The following is a 26,508-nucleotide window of genomic DNA, read 5'->3' as shown; positions in this document are numbered from 1 at the left end:
GCTACAGCTAATGCTGTCCCTTAATTCAATCACATTCAACTAGTTCTAGGTACACTTCCAGCCCAATGTAAATCAACTCCACTAGTATTAAAGGGGCAGTGAACCCAAAACCGTTTTTTCTTTTTAAACATCGTCATTTGTCTCGTTTGATCATCAACATAGTAATCAACGCCATTTTGTCCGTTACTAAAATAAGACAAAATTAAGAGAAACAGGAGCAATAGTCCTATGTTTCTGCCAGGCTCTGCCAACCATTTTGTGAACGTTTCACTTGGCTCCGAACGCCAACGTTATTTTCGTAAAGTCCTGCCTTTTCAGAGGCACGTTGATGTCATGACTACAGGACCGCCGAGTTGTGTGCGGATGTGTGCAGCTCCATTTAAGCAGCCGTTTATTACGATGTCTGCGTCCGAAATAGGGTTAAGCTTCTCGGTATAAAGCCACGGTGTATTGTGCAATTCATATACAACATCTCTCCTTATAATGCTCCTACACAAGGCCGGTACTGTAAAACTATCACAAAGTTTGGGTGGGCCATAACAATGGGGATAACACGCCCCCAGTCATCCTAGAACTCTCAGCCCAAAACGCATTTCTCTATATCTCAGAGTGTTGGAATTAGTTTGACATTTTAGCGCATTACACACTAGAGAAGGGGCATGAAACACAGCCGTCACAGAGAGGTCAGGCATTGAAAGTGTGTTGGGATCAATATTTATCCAGGGAGTCATTGTAGTGAGAAAGCCAACCCAAGCTTTTCACACTTGGCACTAAAAGCATTCCCTCCTCCTCCTCTTTTTCCTTCCTCCCCCACCTCCTCCTGTATACTGGTCTATATCGATGTAATATGGGGACGATGGTCGTAATGTCTGACTCGAACATAAACCTGAGCAACAGAGCAATAACGTTAAATGTTGCCCTTTAAAACATGCGTTAATCAATGCGTTTTTTTATTTTTGTCATTTTGATCTGATACAGCGATAAACATTCTAGCTGAGTGAAATAGCAACAATAAAAGCCTGTGCTATATGACTGTGTAACTACTTCGTCCCTCAAGCACACGAGTTGGCAGCCGTGCAAGCACCTTGGCATTCCTTCAGTGCCATAGCGACCCCATGTACGCTGAGGGGGTCCAGGAGGTGATGCCAGGCCAGTCCAAAGTTACAGCAGGCCGGGCCTGAAGTCGTGTTTAGTTTATTCCTGGGAATAATGACACAGTAATAATGCACTTGATCTTCACTGTCCCCAGTGGCACTGGTGGATGGAATTACAGAACATTGAGAATTCATAAACCCTCTTCCCCCTTCCCAGCTCATCCTCCCATTACCCAGACACTGCAATTACACCCCCAGCTCTCTCCTGTGCTCGTCCCACCGGCAGAACAATGCGATCAATCACTGTAATTTCATTTGATCCTTGGGCTGCTGCCTGTTTATGCCAACAGAGTAATAAGTTTAATCTTTATCAGGCGCTTATCAAAGGCATAACAAATAGACAGGGGGCCTCTGTCTAGCGGGGGGCGGGGGGGTGGGGGGGGAATGGTGAAAGGGAAAGAAAAACAGCAAAAAAAAACAACTTTACGATGAAATGTTATTAGGCAGAATGAATCACGGAGACGGCCACGCGTTCGCTTTCCAATCTCGTTACCGCCGGGGATCGCACGCTCCCAAAATGCATTTCAATGGAAATAATAAAGAGGAGAATGCACACGGCGGGGGGGGCCGGGCGCGGTGCTCTACACGCCCTCAGCGCTGATGCGATCGGCCCTGATTCACTCAATGGTCTTCAGATGGCCCTCCGGAGCTCTCGGCGGGGAGACCACCAACAGGGGTTGGGTTACCTGCCCCGTCCTTAAATGACAGGACCGTCATGTGTTTGAGAAAGACAGAAGAGTTTTATTGCAGCGTTCCTCTGCTGAATCGATACCGGACACAATCATACCCCAGGGGGGGGGCCCAATAGAGTCCCAAGTATTATTTGCCGAAGCACATCGCCACGTAACCACGGCGGAGATCGCGGGAGTACTTAGACGGTTTCTCCTTTGCTGTTAATGTGATTACTTTGCGACCTGTGAACTGTGTTTAGTCATTGGATCTGAATTGTTTTCAATGCTGGCGTAGCATAGCTTGGATCGTGCACTTGATGGGCCTTAAGCGAGCCTCGGCTTCGGTGCCGTGGTCGGGTGTTTTGAGACCAGAATAAGATCCATTATTAAGTGCTAAACAAGATCGGTGTTTTGATGCACAACACATTTCACTGGCAGCACAGTTCCAAACCATAATTAACTCGGGCTGTAAATTAGATGAACTGCCTGTTGTTCTCTAATTGCAGAGGATTTATTGAAAGCAGCGACGGAGGCGGGGGGAGAAGTTAAACAGCGTTTACATGTGTGTGTGTGTGCGAGTGCGTCCATGCGCGTGTATGTTTATGGGAATGTGTGTCTGTACGGCATGTCTTTAAGTGTGTGCGTGCATGTCTACGTGTGCGTGGGTGTAAATGCGTGCTTCCGTCTCTCTTGGGAAATGGAGTGGGGGGTTTTCTTCCAGACAAATATAATGCAATTAAAAGCCATGCGTCTTCTTGCAGGGGAAAATCCTCGGGACGAGCCTGACTGGCTTCTTCCCAAGCGACTCGGTCCGGCCGTGTCCGTGCGTAAGTGCAGAGAAGTTCCTCCTCCCCAGCCTTGTTATGGACCGTGATGTGATTATCACACGCTCTGGAGATAATGGGCCTCTTAACGATTTCTCTGGGACAAGACGCTAGCGCTTTTCAGTCTGGGACTACACACTCTGTCGGGGAGGCCTGGGTGAAGCTATTAGATGTGAATGGAATATCGCATTAACCCAAATGATCTCCGCCCCCTCCTTTATTGACTTCCATTAAGAAGATAAAACAACCACAGTCCCTTTGTATCTGTTCCAGGTTCCAAAACCCGTCGATTACTCAGCCCAGCCCTGGTAAGTTCTGCATAAAGCAATTACAATAGATTGATAGCAATATCAAGGTATGTCTTACCTCTTTTCCCCAGTGTAAGCGTCTGTGTGTGTGTGTGTGTCTGTACACGCATTAATGTGTTTGTGTGTGTGTGTCTATTTGCATCCGTGTTTCTGTGTCTGTGCATGCTTGCATGCCTGTGCGTGTGTGTGTGTGCATGACTGCATTTGTGCATGTGGTGTTTCAGGTTCGCAGGGCCTATGGAAAGATCCCAGGCTGGAGTGGAGCTGCTTAACTGTGAGAACAGCACCTTCCTGGTCCGACACAGGACTAAAGAGAGCACTGAGTACGCCATCAGCATCAAGTATGTACTTTACTACTTCGTGGTTGAACCCTAGCATCCACCCACCTGTCTGTCATTGTATGTACCATGTCAAAATGGAGCGCATTCATTCATCTACCTTCCTCTTACAAACCCTGAATATATATACGGATATATATAAACATGCACCTCCCTAACCCATTGCACACGCACACCCATTACACACCCATTACACACCCACACTTGGCTTAGAAACCAAATTCAATAGAGCTATAGCCGTGCCCCCTGGGCTTACGGAGAAACTAGCTGCTTCTCCGGGGCTGCAGCAAATAGCAGCTAGTCTTTTCTTTGGTCTGAGGAAGTCAAGAGACTTCCAGAAGCGAGCCAGCATGTCTCCCATTGAAAAAGTTCCCTAAATGCCCCCGTAAATATATATCGAGTTACATCAAAGACTTTCCACGCTTTCTAAGTACTTCTCAAAATCAGAGTAGTAAAGACTTGCATGCGCTCCTGTCACAGCGTGAATGCCCGGAGAGATTAACATGTCCGAGGGCCCAACTGCTATTTTCCTATAAACATAATTAGCCCTATCCATTCAGGCCCCCAGTTTGGGGTGGGTAGAAGCCCGCCATGGCTGGTTCAAGGCTTTGATGTGCTGGGCTCCACTTTGCTACTCCTAATTGCCTGTCCAACATCTCTTTACTGGATGGGGATGGGAGATAACACAGCTTAGCAACGAGGTGATACAAGTCACGCTGGGAAATGTTCTGTGTGGGAAAATGTGTGTGTGCGTGTGTGTGTAATATTGTACCTTGTTTGAGGGGATGCACTTGCCTGACATCACTAGACAAAATCGCAAAAAGCGTATTAGTCTGGAACCTCTCTGTTAATTTTCCGATTCCGATTTCCACCCATTAAGGGCCATTAACGGGTGCTTACCGAAATACCTCTGGACGCAATTGGATAGATCTACAACCAATCAGAGCATGAACGGGACACATCAGCAGCAACCATCTTGGTTGTTTATTAAACTGCCTCAATGGCGCTCCCCTGTACAGTCAATGTATCAGAACCGCCCCGTATTAGATAAAGGGTTGTGATTGGCCCAACCCGGGCCAGGTCTCCTCGGGATCTGGCTAAACGGGATAGGGGCCTGGCGCATATGTCAGAGCAAATAAAACATGAGCTTGCAGATTTGTCTTGTTCCCAGGCTGGGGGTTCCCACTCCTCCAAGCAAATGCTCAATTGTTGTTCTTGCCTCGGTGAGAGTATGGATTATTATTATCGACCATACAAAAATGGAGGAGTGCTTATCATTTATAAGTGCTTTTAAAGGAAACTGCCTAGTCTTGACATTAGATTATATTAAAGTTATCGTTGATTTATTATAGGACAAATAATTCCCCCCTGTATTGGATAGTTTTTCCCAGCTCTCATGTCTCTTGAGCTAATGTAGCTGACAATTTTATTTTTATTAGACTCCGATTGTACGATTAGCGAAGGCAAATTCAAAAATGATGCAACTTTAGTCTTGTTTTTTCCATTTAGTGAACAACAAAACGCAATATAAGAGAACGTTCCTTGATATAGTACGATTCATGCGTTCTTAATCTTCGGCATTAGAAACATCTTCAAAATGAACAATTCAAATAATAATAAAATAAATAACAAATAACATATAAAAAAAATGATACTGAACACAACAGTGTTGCAACTGTGTGATTGTTGCATTACAGATTACAAGTAAGCAGTAACATCATGGATCAATTCAATTCCAAGGTGCCCTCCTTATATATTGTTGTTTCTCTTTCTTCTGACAAATGTAAGTCGCTTTGGGGAGTGGGGAGAAAAAAGCACCTGCTAAGTGTCTTGCTGGGGGGGGTAGCCTTGAACATCACTCTCCCAGGCCAGTTCCCCAAAGGTGCCCGGGGAACTGGCACCTTTGGGTGAAGGGACTGAGGCTCCTCAGTCCCTTCATTAAATGACAATGCATTGTAATTGTATAGCCCATAATCACAGTTAGGGTCTCAAAGGGTTTCATCTTGAAATGGAAGGAATCTCGAGTAGGACGAAGAGTGGGAAATCCCTCCTTCCAGGTATGGTTAAGTGTGCAATGGTGAGGAGTGCCATTACTGACATGCATAGCAATACAAGCAAAGATTTTTGAATAATTTAGTTAAGAAAAATTAATGTTGGCCTCAGCTGGCATCTCTGCATCTCCTGATGGGTGTTCAGCCTGAACACTCTCCTCTCCTGACGATGCAGCTCTGGAGATAAAGAGCTGCTGCATTGCCATGGTGTTACGTCTCTGCTCCTCTAAGCAATCTGTCAGAAACAGCTGCATGGGGCTCTGTTGCCTTTCTGTCCTCATGTTTGTCCTATTGGTTGGCCAAGCGTTCATCTGTGTGCCCAGGGACCTATGGTCCCAAGGCCCTTAGTTCCCAAGGACCCCTGTTCGCAGGGTCCTTTGTTCCAAGGGTCCTTTATTTCCCGGTTTATTCTTCTGTGAATGCACATTAACCCTCCTATTGTGTTTGGGTTGATTTAGAACACATTTCAAATTCAAATGTTTTATAAATATTATAAGGACAATGTTCAAACCAGGCTTTTATTTCATTTTGAAGGTCTCTTAAATACGTCACTGTTCTATTCTGACAATATCACTTTGTTGAGTTTTTGGCATTTCAACAGTGAGATGTCAGTCCCACCAGAAAAAAACAAAAGTGTCAAATCGACTACGAATAAATGACAAAAGAATTAACTCGGAGGCAAAACCGAACTGCATCAAATGAGATACTTAAGTCGTAACGTGGTGTTTTTTCATATCAGCTAGGAGACGGCTGTGATTTTTAAGGACTTTTTTTAAATGTTCATATTAATAGATTAATTTGACTATGCTAAATGGAGCACTTGCAAAATAACAGACATTTTGTCCAAATCATTGTGGAAAGTTTGCCTTTCAATCATCTGGAAAATCTGTTTAAGTTTACTTACAGTTAAAGTAAGTTTATCTACTCGTTGAACAGTACACTTTTGGAGTTTGTAAAAGAGAAATTTATACACAAATAAGGTGTACTGCCATGAAAATGTACAATACAGAACAAGCCGTGGAAATATTTTTCCAAGCTACGAAGAAGACGCATACGAAATTCGAGTGAGGAGGAGAATATCTTTGGATAATTTTCCCTGTGACTGGCCTGCAAAGTGTAAGTAGTAGTTATTTATTGTGATGTGCAATTGCTAGCTTGCACGTGTGCTTGTGTGTATGTGTGCACTGGTTCGACACAACACTGGCTGCTATGTGCAGATACGGTGATGTGTTCACAGCCACATCTAGATACATTTAGGCTGGCGTCCAATTCAAGCATTGTCAAAACCCTCCAGAAGTTTCCTTCGATCTTGACATCGTCAACAGATGATTTCTGATCAAGGATACATCAGTGTATCCTTGCCAGGAAGCGCTTAGAGAGACCTTTATACGACCTCCCTACACTCATGCCCTAATGGCTACAGGTCTGAAGGTTGTGATTGGCCGAGTTCATCAAGCATTTAATGAAACAGAAGCAGCAGAGCTGGCTCCCATTTGGAACAGCTGACAATGCACATTTCCTCATGCTCAACCCTCGAGGTTGAAGCGAAAGCGTAAGCAGTAGCAGTAAGCAATAGCAATATGAAAATAGGATTGGAAAGTAGCCCCAGGCTGCCTTTCAATTCTTTTTTGCAACTGCTTCTGCTTCTGCTTTGCTTCAGCCTTGAGGCTGTTTATCTGATCTTTCTGTGTATTGTAAACTTACATCTGCATTCTTGATCCGTGATTCTGTGAAGTACTTTTTCTGATCTACCGCTTTGCCTATTTTTATTATGTTGACCTGTACTTGGAAATTTCCACTAAAGGATTTGCTTACCTTGAACCAAATCAACAACCTATCGTTTGACAAACGTATCAAGCGTCTATGTTTTTGTGTTTGTTGAACATAGTGACGAGTTCCAATAAGTTTATTTGGACTCAGATGATGCAGAAGAAGTGCTCTCTTGGCACCAGTAAGGAGCTATAATCAAGAGGACATGAGTAAAGCATCCCACCTCCAATTGTGTGTCATTTAAAAAGAATACAACACACCTTTTGGAATGACATCGAAATGTCAAATCATATCGGTGAAAATCAAATCAACACTTTCGGTGATGCAATGGGGACATTCACAGCAACATAGCCAAGGTTGCAGGAAGATGGTCTGCATTCGCACGGAGCTATGTCGATTGGCACAAGATTACGGACATTGTGTTTGTGGGCAAGATGCCAGAGGACTAAAGGGATCCATGGACTTTATGTTTTGTAGATTCATAATTAAATGTGATTCAACACTTATTTGATTAAATTATGAATTTTATCAATTTTAGGGAGGGGATATTTCAGGAGAAACCAGGCCAGCTGTATTTTGACCTCAAAGCACCAGGAGACCATAAGTATTATACAGCTGGTAAGCTGATTGCGTGATCCATTATTCACAATAGACCACGCTTCAGAGGTCTCAACAAGGTGCTCTACATGCTAATGTATGGCCAGATTCCCGAGCTAACAAGATTTGACTGTGCGACCTCCGTAGATTCTGAGCTGGATGAGAAGTATGCAAAATCTGTGGCAAAATCGTAGCCCCATTCCTGCACCACAGGTAAAGGAGGTATAGAGTACAATGCACAAATGCTCATTTGAAAATGTAACCGCTTACATTGTATGGTGCGACAAGGTGTTTTGATTATGTTTTTCAAGAGTATCTGACAAAGCGAAGATCTCGGTTTTGCCATGTGTGAATCCGAACAAAGAATGGCTGTGTTATACTTGAATTATTTTACAAAGAACATGAAGGTATATCACTTGCGAAATCATACAATTAAGAGGAGGGAGCACGAGGCTGTCTTCCAGTGGGAGACATGGCTTGTCGCAATTCAAGGTGAGTGCATTGCCTGCTGTAGTCGGCCTAAATTGCAATATTGAAGTAAACTTGGTCTACTTATGCAATTAAAACTTGTAAACATATAAATAATAATACTAATGCCCCTTGTGTTTTGTTTGAGAAATTTCAGCATAAGACCTGGACGCCAAATTCAATGAGCATCTGGTCTATGCCTCCGAGGAAGACAGCAATCCACCCAAGGGTTCAAGAAGAGCGCAAAATGACTTTTACAGACAGGATAAAGGCAGTCGCAGACTACCATATGTGTCTACCTGTGCCCTCACAATGTTCCAGCCAAGAAGAAAGAGAAGTGGCGTATAGGAGTATGATGTGCTTTCTCTTCAATGGTCCTTTGGTTTTGGCAGAGATTAAATACTTTCCCTCCCCCTCTCAATGCTAGTTGGATTTCTTATTTCCTTTGAGCTTTACATTCTTATACATTCTTCAGTGTTTCTTGTTAAAAAAACTTTGTTCAAACTATGTAAATCTGTGACAGTCCAAAGAATTGGGTGGAATAAACTACATTTAAATCATTCTAGAGTTTCCTTACAACCAAACAAAAAAAAAGAGGCTCTAAATATACCGAACAGAGATCAGCTGTTCATTTGCATTGCAAGTTTAATCACAATGACCTTAAATAGATCATAAATATCAATCACACCAGTTAAAATAATGTGTACTGCTTTTCTGTCCAGCTAAACTCAATGGAGATATTACACATTAGCCTGGCATGTCAGACAAATTGCTAAAGTAGTGCATTGTCAGAAGAATTGCGAAAGTAGTTTGGAACAAACGGATAGACCTACAACCAATCACAGCAACTGAACGGGTGACGCAGCACTGAGCGACGAAAAAGCATCTCTCTTCTCAACAAAAGCTTTAAGTGCAGTCGTTTGTTCTTTGTTGTCTTGTTCTCTAGTGAAATCGTCGCTGTTGATTCACCCGATTTTCAAAAATGGATTTCTCGCCAATCTCTGTTGCTGTAATGACCTGTGACCCTAGTGTAAAAAAAACATATAGGCCGGACGATGTTGAGGAGGAACTAGCTATGCCAGCTTTTGCAATTGTTTTTTGGGGAACTTTTTTCAACTCTACAAGCTGTGGGGTTGACCACCCCACTTTTGCTTTTGCCGGGATGAATTATATTATGATTACTAGATTAATTGTTGGTATTACGTTAAGTCAGCTTGGTTCCTAATTGGCCATCCTCTTCTCCACTTGACATTCAATCAAGTCCTCGGCTGTCGTTGGGGCCCGGATCTGTAAAAAAACATCTGTTAACTTACCCCGATGACATTGGTCAGTTTAACCAATCACAATCAGGTATCTTTGTCATAGTCGTTTTACTCTTTTATACTCTTGGGAAAAAGGTGTGTGTCCATTTCTGCCATGTCTACTAGAATGCACTAAATTCTACAAACTGCAACATTGAGCAAAGCAATGGTAACTCAATTGACATACACAAGGAATGAAATTGAGTGTTTACTGCAACCGAATGAGGCCATGCAAACGAGAAAGACAGACACTTGTTGCTCTGCAAGAGGGACCCCGTGAGTTTGACTGTCTGGTGTGCGGGTTCATCTGAACTCCTTCACACTTTGCAGATGTATTGCTGAGGGAGAGCAGTGTCCAATGCTAGACCTTGCGATCTATTGGAAATATTTATAGGTAGGGCTTTACTACCTTCAGGAACAAATACTGTTATATATTGAGAGGGCATACATTGCAACGCCGTCGAAGGCGGATGAAGAAAGAGAGACTGGAGATTTAGCAAAGTATTGCCCATTATCCATTTTGGTCATTAAACTTAAACATTTCTAGTATCAGAAGTGTAACTTTCTGAATATATTCTTTTGTTCCAGGGAATAACCTCCTGGAAAGAGCCTTGTTCCAAATAGCTAAATACACCATTCCCAAAAAGCCAGCTGTTTGCAATGACAGCAGCCAGTTGATTTCTCACGTTCGCTATATAAACTAGCTCTATCCAACTATGTTTGTCCTACGATCTTCTCGACAACGGTTCCTCCGATCGACTTCACACCTGACGACGCGACACTTGGCGGGTGCACCGCTGGGTTACCAAGGAGCCGAGTGTGAATTCGTTTGGATGAGCGCTTCAGGAGAAAGCTGAAAGCAGCTTTACCGGAGGCCAAGCAATCGTTCCGAACAGTCACCTTCTGAGCAGGAAATGCACAAGTAGATTTAAATGAGGGGAATTAGGCGACATCGCTTAGAACATAAGTGCATTCAAAGAAAGTAAATGGTGCTCAGCTTTGCTCAATCACCATTTAGTGGTGTAACGACCACAGGCACATAAAAAAATGGCACCCAGAATGCACACATATATTCCAAGCTTTAAGGAGTGCTGAGAGTGTGTTCTAACATTATTTGGTCTTGTTCCTCTCCTGGATAAGAGACGTATTTGATGGCGCCACTGGAATCTATTATTTATTAACAATATTCAATTCCAGCAACATGCAAGTCTGGTGGCCTAATATGTTGTGTGCCATTGTGGATTGCGAGCAATTTCCAATTAGAGAACCATTCACTAAGGGGACCATCTCGAGAAAGTGTGCTCTTCTGGTATACTGGGGACTGGGAAAATTTCATGGCGACATCCATGTTTGTAAATACCTTTGCATGTGGATTTGCATACTGATTTGGTTGCAGCAATTCCCTGGCATATATCTTTCCTCAAGTCTCTAATGTTCCACTCGAGTTTGACAGCATGTAAACAAAGCCTGTATCTATGGCCATTTGTATTAGGCTGTTATCTGGTTGGGAATAAAAACAATGAGTTGTGAACAATATAAGATAACTGATCTTTATGCCACATTTCTTGCATCATGATCTGTGTTATGTATGGTATTTTCTGTTGCGTAATGTATAATTTTTCAATTACATTTTCTAATTGAGTTGGCCCCTAATTAAACACCTGGGAACCAAACAATTGATTAAGAAGTCGGATGCTAGAGTCGGTTTATTCAGCGATATTTCTATATCAATTATCATTGGGACAAAGACATTTCTATTCTTGTCTACTTCTTGTTGTACACTTAATAAACACAGAGCCACCGAACATTCCCACAATGCCAACCCTCCCTCTACATTCCCGCCAATAAGGGCCCATGCTAATCTGGCCATGGACTCGGCCTTCAGCCAAACATGGCTAATCTATCTTGATGTGCCAGCTGACATATAGCCGGACACACATCAATAATGTATTACTCTACGTATATTTATAATGCATAAGTAGGTTTGTAACACGGCCACATTTTGAACCCCCCCCTTTCCCCTCCTCATCCATTATACAGTGCTGGAGCAGATTTATGATGAGCTTCTGTCTCGATAGTGATTTGCACATATTATCATAATGCAAGACAGGTGGCGCATATACTGTACAGTCGGCCGACTCAGCAGCGCTTTCTCTGTGCCGCACACAGACCTCTGTTTCCTGTTGCTCTTCTAAATGACATTAGCTGGCTTAATTTAATTTGGCCATGGCATGAGTTGATAACGTACCTGCATTAATTGAGTTTGTGAATTAGTCATTAAAAGCTATAACTTAATCATCTAATGTTTGTGTTGACTTGCCCTGTGTGTGTGTGTGTGCGTGTGCGTGTGTGCGTGCGTGTTATGTGGTGGGGGATAATTGTTTGTTAGAAGATGGGGGCAGCAGGGAAACACACCACCATGGATTCATAGGTAAAGTTGTATGCACAGTAAACAGGTGAAGCTGATGGTAAAGTTGTAGTTAGCCTATAGTTAAAAAGGTGAAGTTATAACTTTAGGTATAGTTAGGTGAAACTGCAGGTATAGTAAGAAGGTACACTTGTAGGAATAGTAAAGAGTTAGCAGGTATGGTTAGAAATTAGAAATAAGAAAACCACATTGAGTGTTTATCGAGTGATTTGTGCTAATGAAGGGTTGTTTCCAGTATCCTGGGAAATCAGCCAGACTGGTCTGGTAGCTAGGGGAGGGTTGCTTGCATCAGCACCGTCCGTGTGATGTGGCCCTTCAGCACTGGTGCTTGATGGCTCACCGTAGTGACAGGCCTGAAGGGAAGGCATGTATAGTTGATTAGCAGCCCCATGTCTTATTCATCCTCCACAGGTTCAACGATGAAGTCAAGCACATTAAGATCCTGACCAAGGAGGGCTGGTTCTACATCGCCGAGACTCGCCTGTTCAAGTCCCTGCTGGTAATGGTTCTGAACCCACTCCAGGTTTTTCTTGCCCCACCGTCGCTGACATCACGGTTCTTGAAAACTGCAGTCCAAGGGAATAGGGGTCGTTGGAGACAATTGAGCTAATTTTGAAGACCGAAGAGAGTTTTGTAAAGCATTGCATTAAAGTTGCCATGCCATCTCCTGAAATATATTTTTTCATGAACTGCACCTTTTTCAAGAACTGAAAATAGGTTCATAAAGAAGTATTATGTGTTTAGCCTCGCTTCAACTTGCTGTTTCAATGTGACTTTTATAATCGGATGCGCCAAATAGGAACCCAGGTGCGACGTCCAAACTTAACACTTGAATGCAAACTCTGTCGCCGGATCTGTGTTTTGCATTTCACATTCCCGACAAAAATACTTCCTGGTCAACAAATCTGCTGAATTGCCCCTTACGTTCTTTCTGTTAAAAATGGTATTAAATTATCAAAAGCCTTGACTATCAAGCGCAGTCATGCAATGGCCAACGTTTACTGGCTCACTGAGGCCCTGACGACTTCAACAAGATTTACAACAATGACCTGTCCTCAACTATGAGATCCGATCAGAATTGGAGCCTGACCGCCTTGGGGAGTGGTTCACCTCATCGTATCACAATGTGATTAAGATCCAATCCGGGCCTGTCCAGACTTGACAGATAATGTGTCCTGACCTGATAGGATGACAAAAGTTGCGTTGAAACAAGTGTAACCGAGGTCTGTGCGTTCTTAAATGTTTATTTAGATGTGTCGTCAGTCGTGTAGTGGCTAAGGGTTAGTGGTTTGTGCTAGTTAGATGAGTGATCGATTAACGTTTTATGTTGTATGTGTGTGTGTGTGTGCAGGATCTGGTGGAGTACTACAAGGACAACTCTCTGAGGGAGGGCTTCAGGAGCCTGGACACCACCCTGCAGGTGCCCTACCGGAGGCTGACCAATGGGGACGCGGCCAGGCCCCTCCCCCAGGCCTCTACCGGTGAGTCCCCTGAGGCTCTTTCGCTCGGTGTTGTTGATTTATCTTTATATATAAATACAAAATTATTTTTTTCAAAAAACTTCAGGTTTCACTTGGCCTTAAGTGTGAATGGACTGAATGGATTTATTCAGCGCATTTCGATCCAGTGTTCACTCAACGCGCTTCACAATATTGCATTCAACATTCACCCATTCATGCACACATTGACAAACCAACGGCGGTGTCAGCCACGTAAGGCGACAGCCGGCTCGTCAGGGTGAGGCAAATTGCTCACGGACACCTCGACACTCAGCTAGGAGGAGCCGGGGGTTGAACTAGCAACCTTCTGGTTACCGGCCAACCCGCTCTATTTCCTGAGCCACATGCCAACACTTGAACCAAGTGGGCGTTTCATATTCTACAGATTGGAAAGATGATTTGAAAAAAAGAGTGTGCTACAACTGTTTACTTCCGGTGAGCATTAGGCAAAGCTCTCCGTTGATGAAGCATCCTTGATTAGTACGGTTCCGCTCAGGACTTGTGGAAAAGCAGGCTGGATCGCTAGATAGCGCCACGGTTACAAGAATCCGGAACGGAAATGGTTCAAGAACCAGAGCTAATTTGGTGAAAAGGTGCTATAACAAGCTTAAAAGGGCTAAAAATAAAGGGCTATGAGCGACATGATTGTTCTAGAAGATCAGTCTTGCCTTGCCGTCGTGGTCTACAGTTGGCGGGTGAAAACATGGAATTTCCACGCATGAAGACATGTTCTTTTATTCTCTGCGCCTTCTCTTAAAAATCTTGTTGGACCATTTCCACTCATGTATACGGAATGAGGTCATATAGGTATATTTTCTTACTGGCCTGCTCAAAGGTCAAATATATTGCCCTAAAATTTACTTCATTTAATCAGTCTTATTTTTCGGGGAGGTGGAATAAGCCAAAAAGTTAAGCAGATTACGCGAGCTGGGCCCGATAATATCAAACCAGTTGGAAATAATCTTTGCCTTCCTGAGTCTATGAGACGGCAATATCCAGTGTCTAGACGCCCCCCTACATTACACGGGAACCAATAGTGGTCGAGGAGGACTCGTTCACACTGCTGCTTTCAACTGTAGTTTACGGAAATCCAATCGTGATTTTCCAGAGAATGTTATTGTTATGCAGTTATAATGTTTGATTGTCTGAAATTGGCAGGTTTTCCACATGCATACACGACACACTAACAAGTCTGGTAAGGTAATCCATAGACAATTCTTCTCTGATTCTATTTTGTAGCGAGTAACGGTGAGTGCAGTGAAAATTACAAAATAATAAAAATAAAATAAGAAATCCATGGAGTAAAGTAAAAGTGAAAGAAGAAAATAACTTAACTAAAGTAAAGATTTTCCAAAAAAACAACCTACTGTAACACTGATCTCGGTCCATATTCGTGAAGTGAATGAAAAAGCAGCCTAGCTACTGCTTAAGAGTGTCTGTTCTTCTGTCTGTTCTGGTGGCATATTTCCGTTTGTGATTACTGGCTATATCCTCCCTGTCGAAGAACTGGAACAGGAACGTCCCTGAATACATTAGGAATTCATGCTGACAAAGCGCTTGGTTAGTTACCAGACACTCAAGTGTAAACTGTGTCTTATAATACCACGACAGGTCCGCTTTTGGCATGAGAGACACGTGAGAAATATTTAGCGCCGCATAAGTGTCGAATATAATTTCCCCAGTGCTGTTTGCTGCATGTGTGTGTTTTCTCTCCCTGAAAAGACATTTTACCTGAATATTCTGCTACTCCCTTCATATATATATATATATACATGTGCAGAATGCAATTTCAAGGAGGATAAAATTGTCTTTTATCCTACACAATCAACTTTCTAACACAATCAAGTTTTAAATATTTGATAAGCTTGACAAATTTGTGTTTGTTTACTGGCATTGTCAGTGATGTTTTTCAGGAGTTATTCTCTGTTTCATCCATCTGTTTCACAATCTAAGAACAGAGCAATTTTTCAGTGTTGCTCATCAATTATTTTCTCGCTGTGTCATATTGAGAAACGATGGGGGGGCTTCGCATTGGTAATTAATTTCATGAAAATGAAGGGGCCACACAGAACCGCGTCTTATCTTATGTTGAGAAACTGTATTCGGTTGGTCCTGCATAGCTGTAGTGCTGCTGTGAAAGGCCTTAGAGATTTTGTAAACAAACTGCCATTTTGTCTGTTACTGGGAAGTATTCCTGTACTTTGGAGGCTTCCGGATGGGGAAACCTTTACACACCTCCTCGTTGGTAGCAGACTGCTACAGCCTGAATGTTTTTTTTTAATCTGTAAGTGTTGACAGGAGCAGAGCAATGACAGGATCCAAAAAAGAACCTAGTAGTGATATTGATGTAACACAAACATGTATTTAACAAATTGGGTTTTAAGCTTATTTGATTTCTAAAAAATATATGTATATAAATAGTTATAAGTATGACAACACATTTTTGGCGTCATATTCATCTATGAGCCCTAACCCAAATGAACACCCAAATCATAAAACAAGATTTTTTTTAATTTTACAGTTTGAGTGAGTTTTATTTAAAAACCATCATTTTGATCCCATTTATTAATATAGTTAGTTAGTTCAATGGATTTTGGAGATTCATGGACATGCAAATCAGTGTCATGATCCTATAACAGAGGCTCAGTTAAGTGAGGCTTTAACTGTTAAATTCACATGAGTCAAATATATTGCCTTAAAATAAATGAGCCTTCTATTTTGTGGGGGTTGATTACAATTCTGGCATCGCCAGAATCAAAGGCAGGTCCTGCCTTTGATTCTGCAGGCAGGCAGATTCTGGTTGGAAACAGGAATCGCTATCGTTGGATGGTGGACTATTTGTTTGTCCTGATATTTGTATTCAATTGCACTTGAAGATGTATTAAACAGGTCTTAGGTCTTAAAAAGTTTTCCTTGCTGAAAGCTTCAGATACCCTGTATACATGTCACCATCTCGCATCATCTAACATCATGTCCTTACAACCCAGGATGATCTACCAGAAAAACAAAGATAACGTGACGTACATATGACGAATGTACATAACGAGTGGAAGTCAAAGTCAGACTCCAGACTTATTGTTTTCCAATTGTTGCACTAGAGTACCCAGCATAGCGACTTGTCGCTAACCTACACAGCGCCACCGAAAGTATAGATTTTGTTGTACTCAGCTCCATTCTGAACAAACAAACAGTTGTTGTTTCGATCTCATACCATGAAGTCTTTGTCCTGTCGCACCTTTCTCCACGTCTACTCACATCATCGCCGGCCCTCAGAGACCCCCAGCAGATGCTCCGTCGCTCTGAGAGAGAGAGAGAGAGAGAGAGAGAGAGAGAGAGAGAGGGAGAGGGAGGGAGGGAGGTGAAGGGGAGAGAGAGAGAGAGAGAGAGAGAGGGAGGGAGATATGAGGGAGATATGAGGGGGGAGAGAGAGGGAGATATGAGGAGAGAGGGATATGAGGGGGGAGGAAGAGGGGGGGAAGAAGGGATAGGCAAAGAGGAGGACGACTACGGAGATGTCGTCAATAGATGTGAACGCACACATGGGCAAAAGGGTAGGAGGACCGATGGGAGCCGATGTACGGTAAGCACAGCCGGGGAGGGAGATAAAGGAAGGTGCATATCCGCGACTTTAAGTTGGTAAGTGGTGATATAAATAGAGATGGAATAAAGAAACAGTTATGGGAAAGGGGTAGGAGTGACGGAGGAGGGAGTGGGGGAGTAAAATCGACTTGAGAAAGAGCCCTGCGAAGCGCCGGCGGGCTGTGCAGAGAGTGGCTCCTGCTAGGTCCTCATCGCCCGAGGCCCAGCACCGTCGGGCGTCCGCTCGGAGCGCGGCGCGGCGCGGCGCGGCGTCGCTGACAGGACATGACATTTCACTCTGGTTGCCGTTGGAGACGGCGGTATGACAGCTGCCTGCTGACACACACCTGGGGGGGGGGAGGCTTGAGAGGCTGGCATTGGTCTGACAGGGGATGGGGCGGGGATGGGGGGGAAGGCTGTTTGGTTACTGGGGGGGACGAAATAAACACAGAAAGTTATCTGGGGAAAAACAAGGTTATAAAGGCGGGAGGCGGCTGGAGGGAGGAACTCGTCGCCAGCCCGAGTGTAGTGGGTTAACAGCGTAAACAGCCAGCCCGACACGCAGTGGAACAAAGCGGGCGATGGCGCCGATGTATCTGCTGGAAATATAAAACAACCCCCCCCCCCCCCCCAACGCACGCTTCCTTTAGCGACGGCAGCGGCGGCACATCTTCAAGCGTGCCAAGTTTCTGCAGCGCCTCAACCAGAGGCTCTGTAGACACGGCGCTGCTGCCATTCACTGTCATCGCCTGCACTCTCCTTCAGAACGTCTTGACAGACCCCAGTGCATGCTGGGATTGAGCCTGGCGCCGGCACTGAACCCATTAGGGGGAAACACAATATGTGCATATGCCTGAAGAAGAAAAAAAAAATTAATACAATAAATGAATGAAGAAATAGAACAACGATAATCATAATAAAAAATAAATACAGCAGCGAGGAAATCGTAATGAAAAGAAGAGAAAAACAATCACAGAAAGCAGAACCATGGAAAATCCATCAAGACCGATCAGACTTAATGTTCTCACAAAGCCAACAGAAGCCTCTCTGCCGTGGGTTCATCCTGACCTGTGACCGAGTGTGTGGATATGGATTTCACTGTGTATTCCTAACCAATATTTGTGCTGGTGTGATTCATTTATATTCATATCTACTGTCTGTCCCGTGTAGATGTCCAGCTCTAGGTAAAATAGCCATGGATGTGTGTGTAATATGCCACCTGGCGTGTCTGTTGCATGTATGTTTGAATCTAGGTACCACTTGTGGTACCTAGATTTTTATTTGAAATTCATATGTTGTGTTAATTGGGCTGAGAATGCTCTGCGTCATTTAAAAAATATAAGTTCAACCTCTGGTGTCCTCCGGTGGAAAAGACGGAGCTATTAGTAGTTATTTGTTTCAGAAAAAAAATGGAGAACGTCTCTACTCCTCACTCTCCCACATGATACTTTTGGGGTTTGTTGTCTAACTTTTGCAAACTATCCCTCTCCTCTTCTTCTCAGAGTCGCTCCCTCTTCCCATTTCAAACTTTGTGTTTAGCCCTCTTATGTTCCCTCTCTCTATGGATCTGTACGTCTCACTGTCTCTCTGTGTGTCTCTCTTTCCCCCTCTCTACTGCCGCCGTGGCCTGGCCCCCCCGTCGCTCACTCCATCGTCTTTGCAGATCCTGCCAGAGGCTCTGGCTTTGTACCTCCCTGCACTTCTCCTTTCTGGTCAGGTACAGCTATAACCATCTCTTCTTCCTTCCTGTGTTATCTCTCGCTCTATATATATGCATATTGTTTTTCCTGCCTATCCCAACCTGTGCCTTTCATTTGGCCTTGGTGTGTTGTCTTTGCCGCACGCCCACGTCCGCTGTGATCCACGGCGCGATGGCACTCCCGTCCTCTTCACAATATCGCTCAGACAAACGGCAGTCATAAGCGTGCGGGTGCGTGTGCGTTTGCGCGAGCTGTGTGTTTTATTTTTGTGTGTGCGTCTGTGTGGATCATTGTTCTGCTGTGTATCTTGAGCGGTTGTGTGTGTGTGTGTGTGTGTGTGTGTGTGTGTGTGTGTGTGTTCGCGCAACAAGGGTGTTTTGTTTAATTGTGTCTGTATGTGCACGTGTGTGCCGGTGTCCTGCCGGTGCACTATATATCTGCTCGTCCCCACCTACAAGGCTGAGCTCCATGCTCAACGCTCTCATCCATTCTCACGGATAACAAAAACATAAACCTGTGAGATATTTCTGCTGGACCTTCCAACATGGAAAATGGAACTTGTACGTTCATCTGAGTGGTCTAGCTTTATTTTAACAACCAGGCAAAATACACCTATTTCATAAGGCGCATGAATATAGTGTACCGACCTACTATAGTTTTTAGTACTTGGGATACTGTCATGTTTTTCAGTTGAATATATTCATCAATGCCTAAAGCCACTTCATACAGTCCCAAAAGCGAATTTTCTTGCAGTAGTAATCACCTTGTCTTTTGTTGGTGACAGAAAACATAATTTGCTGTCTAGTGTCTAATCAGTCATAACAATAGTACTATTGTTTCTTAAAGGCGACAAATCATACCACCAGGTAAGAGTTTGATTAGACGTTACAAGCCGTGAAAATCAGCCTCTTCTGACGTCACAAGTGGGCGTGTCCACCTAGATGTGTGCTGTATTGATCAGTCCACCAGCATACCCAGTGGACCGTAGCTAACGTTGCTCATCTATCCGTCATACATCTAGGGGGGGACACACCCACTTGTGATGTTAGAAGAGGCCTATTTCCAGACGGCTTGCAACCGCTAATCACACTCACACCTGGTTGTATAATATGTCGCCTTTAAAGAAACAATTCCACTTTATCCTTCCACCGTTCCATGCCCGACGCGGTGCCGGCCTCCCGCCCCCAGTCTTCTCCCCCAGGGTGGTGGGCACGGCGGTGGCGCGCTACGACTTCAGCTCCAGGGACACCCGCGAGCTGTCCCTGGCGGAGGGCGACGTGGTGAAGATCTACTTCAAGATGTCCAACGGTTGGTGGAGAGGGGACGTCGACGGCCGGGTGGGTACCTTAATGCTGCTCTCAAGGCAGCACCGGGGACCTGCAGCCTATGCTCCTGCACAACACCTGTTTATTTATGGATACGCTGGCCTACTTTTCTCACTCTCTACATGTGGAATGGAAGAATTTATCTTTTATCTGCTGCCGTACTTTATATACTTTATAAGACTTGTATTTATATTCGTATTTATCAGGAATCTGTGTATGCGGCAGGATTGTCTAGCTGTGGTTAGGGTGTTGGGACTCACATATGAAACGGTCTTGATATTCAACCCTGGTGTCTGTGGTCTGACCTGCATGGTATCCTCGAGCAAGATTACCCCTACTTACTTACCCTTATTAACTCCTGAATTCACTGTAAGTCATATTGGATGAGAGCCTTTGATCTTAGTAAACACCTGGCTTTTCACTATTGTGTGTACGTCTATTGTAAATGATCATGATGTTATTTGGTCCACTTATGCCCTACATAGTGCACCTCTTAGAATGTCAACAATTTGTAATGTTGTCCGAAAGGTAAGTGTACAAATATGGGACCATACATAGTGGTCCCATATTACTTAATACCCACAATGCACCGTTAAATAAGTGTTCACCTGATGCACAGCTTTTTCAGCCTTATATCCCATGATGCATCACGTGATTCGTCCAATAGAGGGTCTGGCACACATGGGTTATTTATGCAAATGAGCGGTCACAGGGTTGACTTCTGACACGTGTCAGATGGTTAAATGCCACCCATACACGTCACGGGATGGTGCATGATTAGTGTCAGAATCCCCCCTATCCTTATTCCATAAGTAGTGTAATATGTGGAGTTCCCTACATAGGGAATAAGTGAGCCAGTGAGCCAATGGGAACACGGTCTTTGTCTTTGACGTTGCAGGTGGGCTGGTTCCCTTCGACTTACGTTGACGAGGAGGAATGAACCCGTCATTTTCTCCCTCGACCTCGTCTCCTCGCCCTGTTACCGTGTGTGGCCGCTGACGGGGCCCCCCGCCGCCCTGGGGGCCACTCAGAGAGCACTCTGCCTTCCAAACGGACCAATACAGCGGCGGTGGCCCCCCCCCGATATCTCCGGCCGTACCTTACGACCCGACTGGATCTTCCTTCCAGTCCCGAGTGGGATTCTGAGATGGCAGTGGTGTACCCTGGTGCAACAAAGAGGGCATGAGCCTCCCCCCCCACAACACCAACCCCGCTCACACGCCTACACCTGGATCTCCCTGCCGCAGTCCAGGCCACTTCCCCAGTGCCGCACCCCCCCACCTCACATGCGCCTCAGCCCAGCCCAGTCCAGTCGCTGCATGAATATTTCAGGAGCATTGCTCGCGCCTGTCCAGCAATGCCCTGTGAGGCTGATATGCTCCAACATGGAGAGGAAAGGTATAGCTCCACCCCCCACCTGAATCTGGCTGACCTTAAACAAAGCGCATCAATCCGAGTTTGTATTATTTGTATTATTATATATGTATTATACATTAATATTAATATTATTACTATGAGTGGATGTGTGCATATGGACTAGCCGTTGACCCACATGTCGGCGCAGGCAGCAGCTCTGCCCGGCGGGCAGGGAACAGACTCCAGGAACACTCGCTAGGCTGCTTGTCTCTCCCCTCTCCCCCCTGCGGGGTTAAGGATGTAATAGCAATGCAGGAGCGTCGCCCATTATTTATTACGGTACACGGTCTCATTGTCATTTTCCGCGATATTCACAGTTGGGCTTTTGTGCTTATCTTATAAACTGGTCTGTTTGGGGGGTATTTTATACAACGATGTGTCTGGCTTATGATTCAAAGTGATGCGATTGAACAGTGCTAACTTATTATCCAGCCTAGCGTGTGTTGTTGCCCCCCCCCTGCCCACCTAATTTCTAAACGATTCATGTTAATGAAAAGAAGAAGGAGACGTTTATTTGTATTATATTTTGCATTGGTTTGTGTTAACCTCGACTATTTCTTGTTTTGAATGAAATTATCTAATCTGGATGTATTAGATGTGCAATGCACTGCAACCGAGTACAAAGACAATGATGCTATCTCCTAACAGCATGATATTTTACATAATCATCCTAATGACCATCATTATGCCATTCAACTATTGTTATATTGTGAATATATCTTATTGGTAGACCCAGAGACCACAGCCGTCCCAATGTTGCATCGCACGGTGTGTGCAAACCATGGACTGGTCGGCAGTTTTATAATTTACTTAAGTCAAGTTAAGAAAAGGTGAAATTAAATATTCTTCCTTTTGCAATTACATCTTGCCTCAGCACGCTTTGCTTGACTCTAGTTTGCAGTGCATTGGCTCAACCAAAACTATTTTGATCTGTAGATCGAGAGATAGAAGACAGTGTATAGGCCTAATGGAAAGACATATAATAATATAATCGTATAATAACGTATAACTGCTAAGATTCATAACTCTCGACTCTGTCCTGTATTTCTTTGCCCACAACCTCTCAAACACATTGTTGTAATTTTTTTTACCCAAATACATGAATACATGTAATTAATTATTAATTAATTAATTTGTGTCATTATTATTCCCAGATAGAATATCGGGGAAGAGACGAGCTTGCACTGAATCTAAAACCAGCTTGCCTCAAACACAGCATGTATCAGGGTCCATGCTGCTCCATTCAAATTAGAGCTGACATTTTAAGGGCAAATCAACAGCAACACCACCTATATATTGGTTTGCATTCGATCACCCCCTCTATAGGTTACATTATATTGCTAACTTCCTATTGGCTGATATGGGTACCCAGGAACCTGCTGACTGCCTTGGTGCGACACAGCCGCTAGCCCTGCCCTAGAATGAAATAAACAGGGCATTTTTAAAGGCGGAGACAGTGGGTTAGTTGTTTTGTAAAGGGCAAGTAAAACTGTTCAAGCAAGAAAACCAACACCCAGGAGATTAAAAAAGCGGGAAAAAGTCGTAAACGTTTAAAAAAAAAAAAAAGCCAGATCGGGTTCCATAGGAGTCGGTGCGATGGGGGCGTCGTCATAACAAATGTTACACCCGTTCAAGCAACCAATAGTTAACTACCACTCTGCAGACAGATCCCTTGTATATGACAAATACTTTCCCTTGTTTACAAAGGGTGAAAATGTGAGTGCGTGTGTGTGAGTGTGTGATTTTGTGTGCGATAGATTTAGAGTGTGTGTGTGCCGGGGTGTGTGAGGGATTGTGTAAGCGTTGGTTCAAGAGAGAGTCTGAGCATGCGTCTAGGGTTGTGCATGTCTGTCAGATACAAGAAGAGAGGGATAAAAAGTCCCCAAAGGTCAGGAGAGTGACAGAAGAATGGGAGCGAGGAGTCCATGCATCACCTTCATCTCCTTAACCCCTGCTCCCTGCCGCTTGGCCCCTCTGGGTCTCAGACTGTGGGTTAAACAGGGATTAAGTCAAGTCGGGGATGGACCTAGAATACAAAGAGCTTGCCAGCGAAAAGACCCAGACTCTTTTTAAAGATGTGATGAATTATTTTCATAAGCGATTTATATGCATCTGTCGGATCGTAGTCGCCTTGACCCCGGCAGGTAATACTTCCTTTTTTTTTTTTTTTACAAAGACATCTGACATCAAACCCTACATGTGGCTATAGCAGAGCTGAAAGCCCATGATTCAAACTCAACTGTGTCTGGGAAACATAACTATGGTGATCATGTACTTCCTTGAGATAATATCAGAGAAAACCGCTTATGGTCTGATCCCACTCAATAGAATGTGAAGTGTGCTCTATTATTCTACATTTTGTGTTTCCTCAATTCTTGGGAAAACAAATCTCTGTTATCTACTCAAACCAGCAAAACAAAATACAAGTTTAGACGGGCTGGAAAATTGTCTCATTGAATTCTCCTCCTTCTTTGGAAGGAGTTTGTAATTACACTCAATGAGAAAAAAAGAGGCAGTCATAGAAAAAAGATATATTGCATTTGAAAAGAAACTCGTCTCCAATCTCTGCCTCCCTGTGTGGCATTGCCATCTCCACCAGGGCTCTATCAGCACTATCCAGCAATTAAGATCTCAGAAGATCAAAGCAGTCTAAACGTGCTAATCCTCAGAGAGCCACTGCTCTCTATTTCCCTCCCTCACCCTCTCTCTCTAACCATCTCCCTCTTTCTCTCTCCCCCCGTGCCTCGAATCTCTCCCCTCCTTCTGCACGCACTGCACTTTAACGCTTCAACGCCACTCGTTCCACCCGACTGTGGCTGAGGTGAATAAAATGTTCATTAACGTTGAAACCTTTTCCATATCCCCGTCTCTAATTTGCCACGGAGAGAGTCCTGGATTTCAAACGGGGTCCTAGAATATAATTGGCCATCATGTTCGCGGACATGAAAACACTTTAATCTGATGGCCACATGCCGACCCCGACGCGTTTAAGACCGTGGGAGCGCGCGCGGTCGTTGGGAGATGTTTTACGGCGCACCAATAAGGAACAGTATCGACTAGGTCCTCATAAAAAAAGTAACAGCGCAACAAGCACGCTTGCGCGAGGTGAAGCGGTGCGTTGGCGTGACGCCCGCAGCTGACGGCTTGGAGGTCAATAGCTGCTCAAAGGAGCGTAACGCGGCTCGCTGCTTAGCGGGTCGGCCATTATCATAGGAAAGCAGAGCATCTGCCCGTGACTCCCGGGGGCAGGTTTAACGAGGTGGTGCCACTCGTCGTCACGCCGACCTGGGCTTGGCTCTCTCTCTCCCTCTCTCTCTCTCCCTCTCTCTCTCTTTCTTCTCTCTCTCTCGCTCTCTCATCTCTGATGTTCTCTCCCATCTACACCCTCTCTCTCTCCCCCCCCCCCCCCCATCCATTCTGAGTTTTGGCAGGGCTGCCCAAAGGGGTTGTTTGTCTACAATCAATATTGTCACCGTTTGCCCATTAGGAGGGCGTTGTTTTATTGTTTTGAGTGCAGATTTTACAAGAGAGGGGAATTCCTGAAATGGCAACGGCTTAACGTTTGTTTGTTCCCTTATCCCCCTTCTGTTTGTACTTCTGTTTTCTTTCTAAACATGCTTCTGATTTGTTGTTGTGTTGATGATCATACACAACAACAACAACCAAGAGCCAACAAGACATTTCTGCTGCACATGTATTACAATAATAAACAATATTCATCCTGATTACGCTTCATTAAGCGTTCTCATGGACTAACTAGTTGGTGTAAAACACCGTCGCTGTAAATCGTACATAATTTCCCCAAAGAACTGTTTTCGCGGGAGTTAGGGGGATGATTGGTTGGCACTGGGTCCATTCCAGCAAGGCTGATTTGCAATTTAGGTGTGGCAGTGCAAGGCCAGAGGTGCTGGGTATGGCATTGAGCAGAACAGACAAGAGCAGTGATCTTGTCTGACACTGAATACGAGAGGAAGGGATTACCTTCTATAGCTGCCGAGCCGATTGCTTCCCAGATTGTATTGAAATGAGGGTACGTCAGATTGCTTTCTGGACGTGACATGGAGGCAGATTTTCTTTATTTGAAAATATATAAATAATGTATTTTGCCTCTCTTTTAAGCACTGAGTACATCAGACTTGAGATGTGTCAAAAAGTCAGCGGTGCACGCAGACAACAATTCATCCAAATGTCTCAAAATTCCAGTTTTTTATCGATTGATGCCAATTAATATGCATGTGCTTCACTGTCATGTCTCTCCACCGCCATGTTTAAACACGGTAGCCCGGCTGTGTGAAGCATAATTTCAGCCAATCAACATCAGACAGAAGCCTATCAGAGGTTGCGAAACCATTATATCCCATTTTATCCGTCTAAAGAGGAATCCTCCAACTTGCACATTTAAACCAAACCCCCCCTTTCGCCGGCCCTCCCTCCATCACCCTTGAGCTTACAAAATATATTACAATATAAATGTCAGCAGGAAGCTGAATAGCGGCTTCCGGAATGCTCCAGCAGGGACGAGTTAACGTGTTCTCTCTCCTATTGATTCCAGTGTTCTCTATAGCCCCCAGCATGTGCCCGGCGCTAGGCCGCCGCTCAGCAGCTGCTGCCGGCTGGGGGCCGCCACCGATGGCATGCTTCTCCGACCCATCCATAAAGTGCCAGTCCTGATGTGCCGCTACCATAATGGAGGGGCATTCAATACCGCTTTCATACTGCTGAGGCCGTATCGATCCGCTTGGCCGGGGCCCAGCGTTCCTATAGAGACGCTGATTACAGTGTGTGTGTGTGTGTGTGTGTGCGTGCACTTGTATTTATTGATCGGTCCCACCGGAACATTTTAATTGCACATCCACACTTTTGGGATCGATATATGCAGCTGAACTGCGCATTCAGTCTTGGGGTAAATGCGGCATGTGCCGGCGAAACTTCACATTTTATTATTCGATATACAGTGTATAGTTATTCGCCCTGATCGGTGATTTGAAAAAAAGAGGGAGAGACGGAGACCGCTGGAGCTTCCCCGCCCTTTGAGAGGAAGAGGCCAAAGGGGGAACACGGAAAGATACTTTGGTTTAG

At 44.4% G+C, this 26,508-nt stretch overlaps 1 protein-coding gene across 2 annotated transcripts in view; it reads left to right on the top strand.

The window, feature by feature from the left end:
• Positions 1-22,480, top strand: part of LOC307085881 (guanine nucleotide exchange factor VAV3-like) — a 53,202-nt gene extending 30,722 nt beyond the window's left edge. Inside the window, exons 21-28 of one of the 2 annotated variants that reach the window (XM_079750794.1) lie at positions 2,587-2,652; positions 2,923-2,957; positions 3,182-3,298; positions 12,322-12,409; positions 13,262-13,391; positions 18,652-18,705; positions 19,877-20,025; positions 20,912-22,480. In XM_079750794.1, the coding sequence (XP_079606920.1) occupies positions 2,587-2,652; positions 2,923-2,957; positions 3,182-3,298; positions 12,322-12,409; positions 13,262-13,391; positions 18,652-18,705; positions 19,877-20,025; positions 20,912-20,953 (681 nt within the window). In that variant the 3' untranslated portion in view covers positions 20,954-22,480. The remainder of the gene's footprint in view (positions 1-2,586; positions 2,653-2,922; positions 2,958-3,181; positions 3,299-12,321; positions 12,410-13,261; positions 13,392-18,651; positions 18,706-19,876; positions 20,026-20,911) is intronic. The other variant, XM_079750795.1, reaches the window with a different exon arrangement.
• The last annotated feature ends 4,028 nt before the right edge of the window (positions 22,481-26,508 follow it).

Source organism: Pollachius pollachius (genome assembly GCF_949987615.1).
Source record: "Pollachius pollachius genome assembly, chromosome: 14".
Taxonomy (NCBI): Eukaryota; Metazoa; Chordata; class Actinopteri; order Gadiformes; family Gadidae; genus Pollachius; species Pollachius pollachius.
Note: the sequence above shows the minus strand (reverse complement) of the source record. Positions and strands in the feature narration are given on the sequence as shown.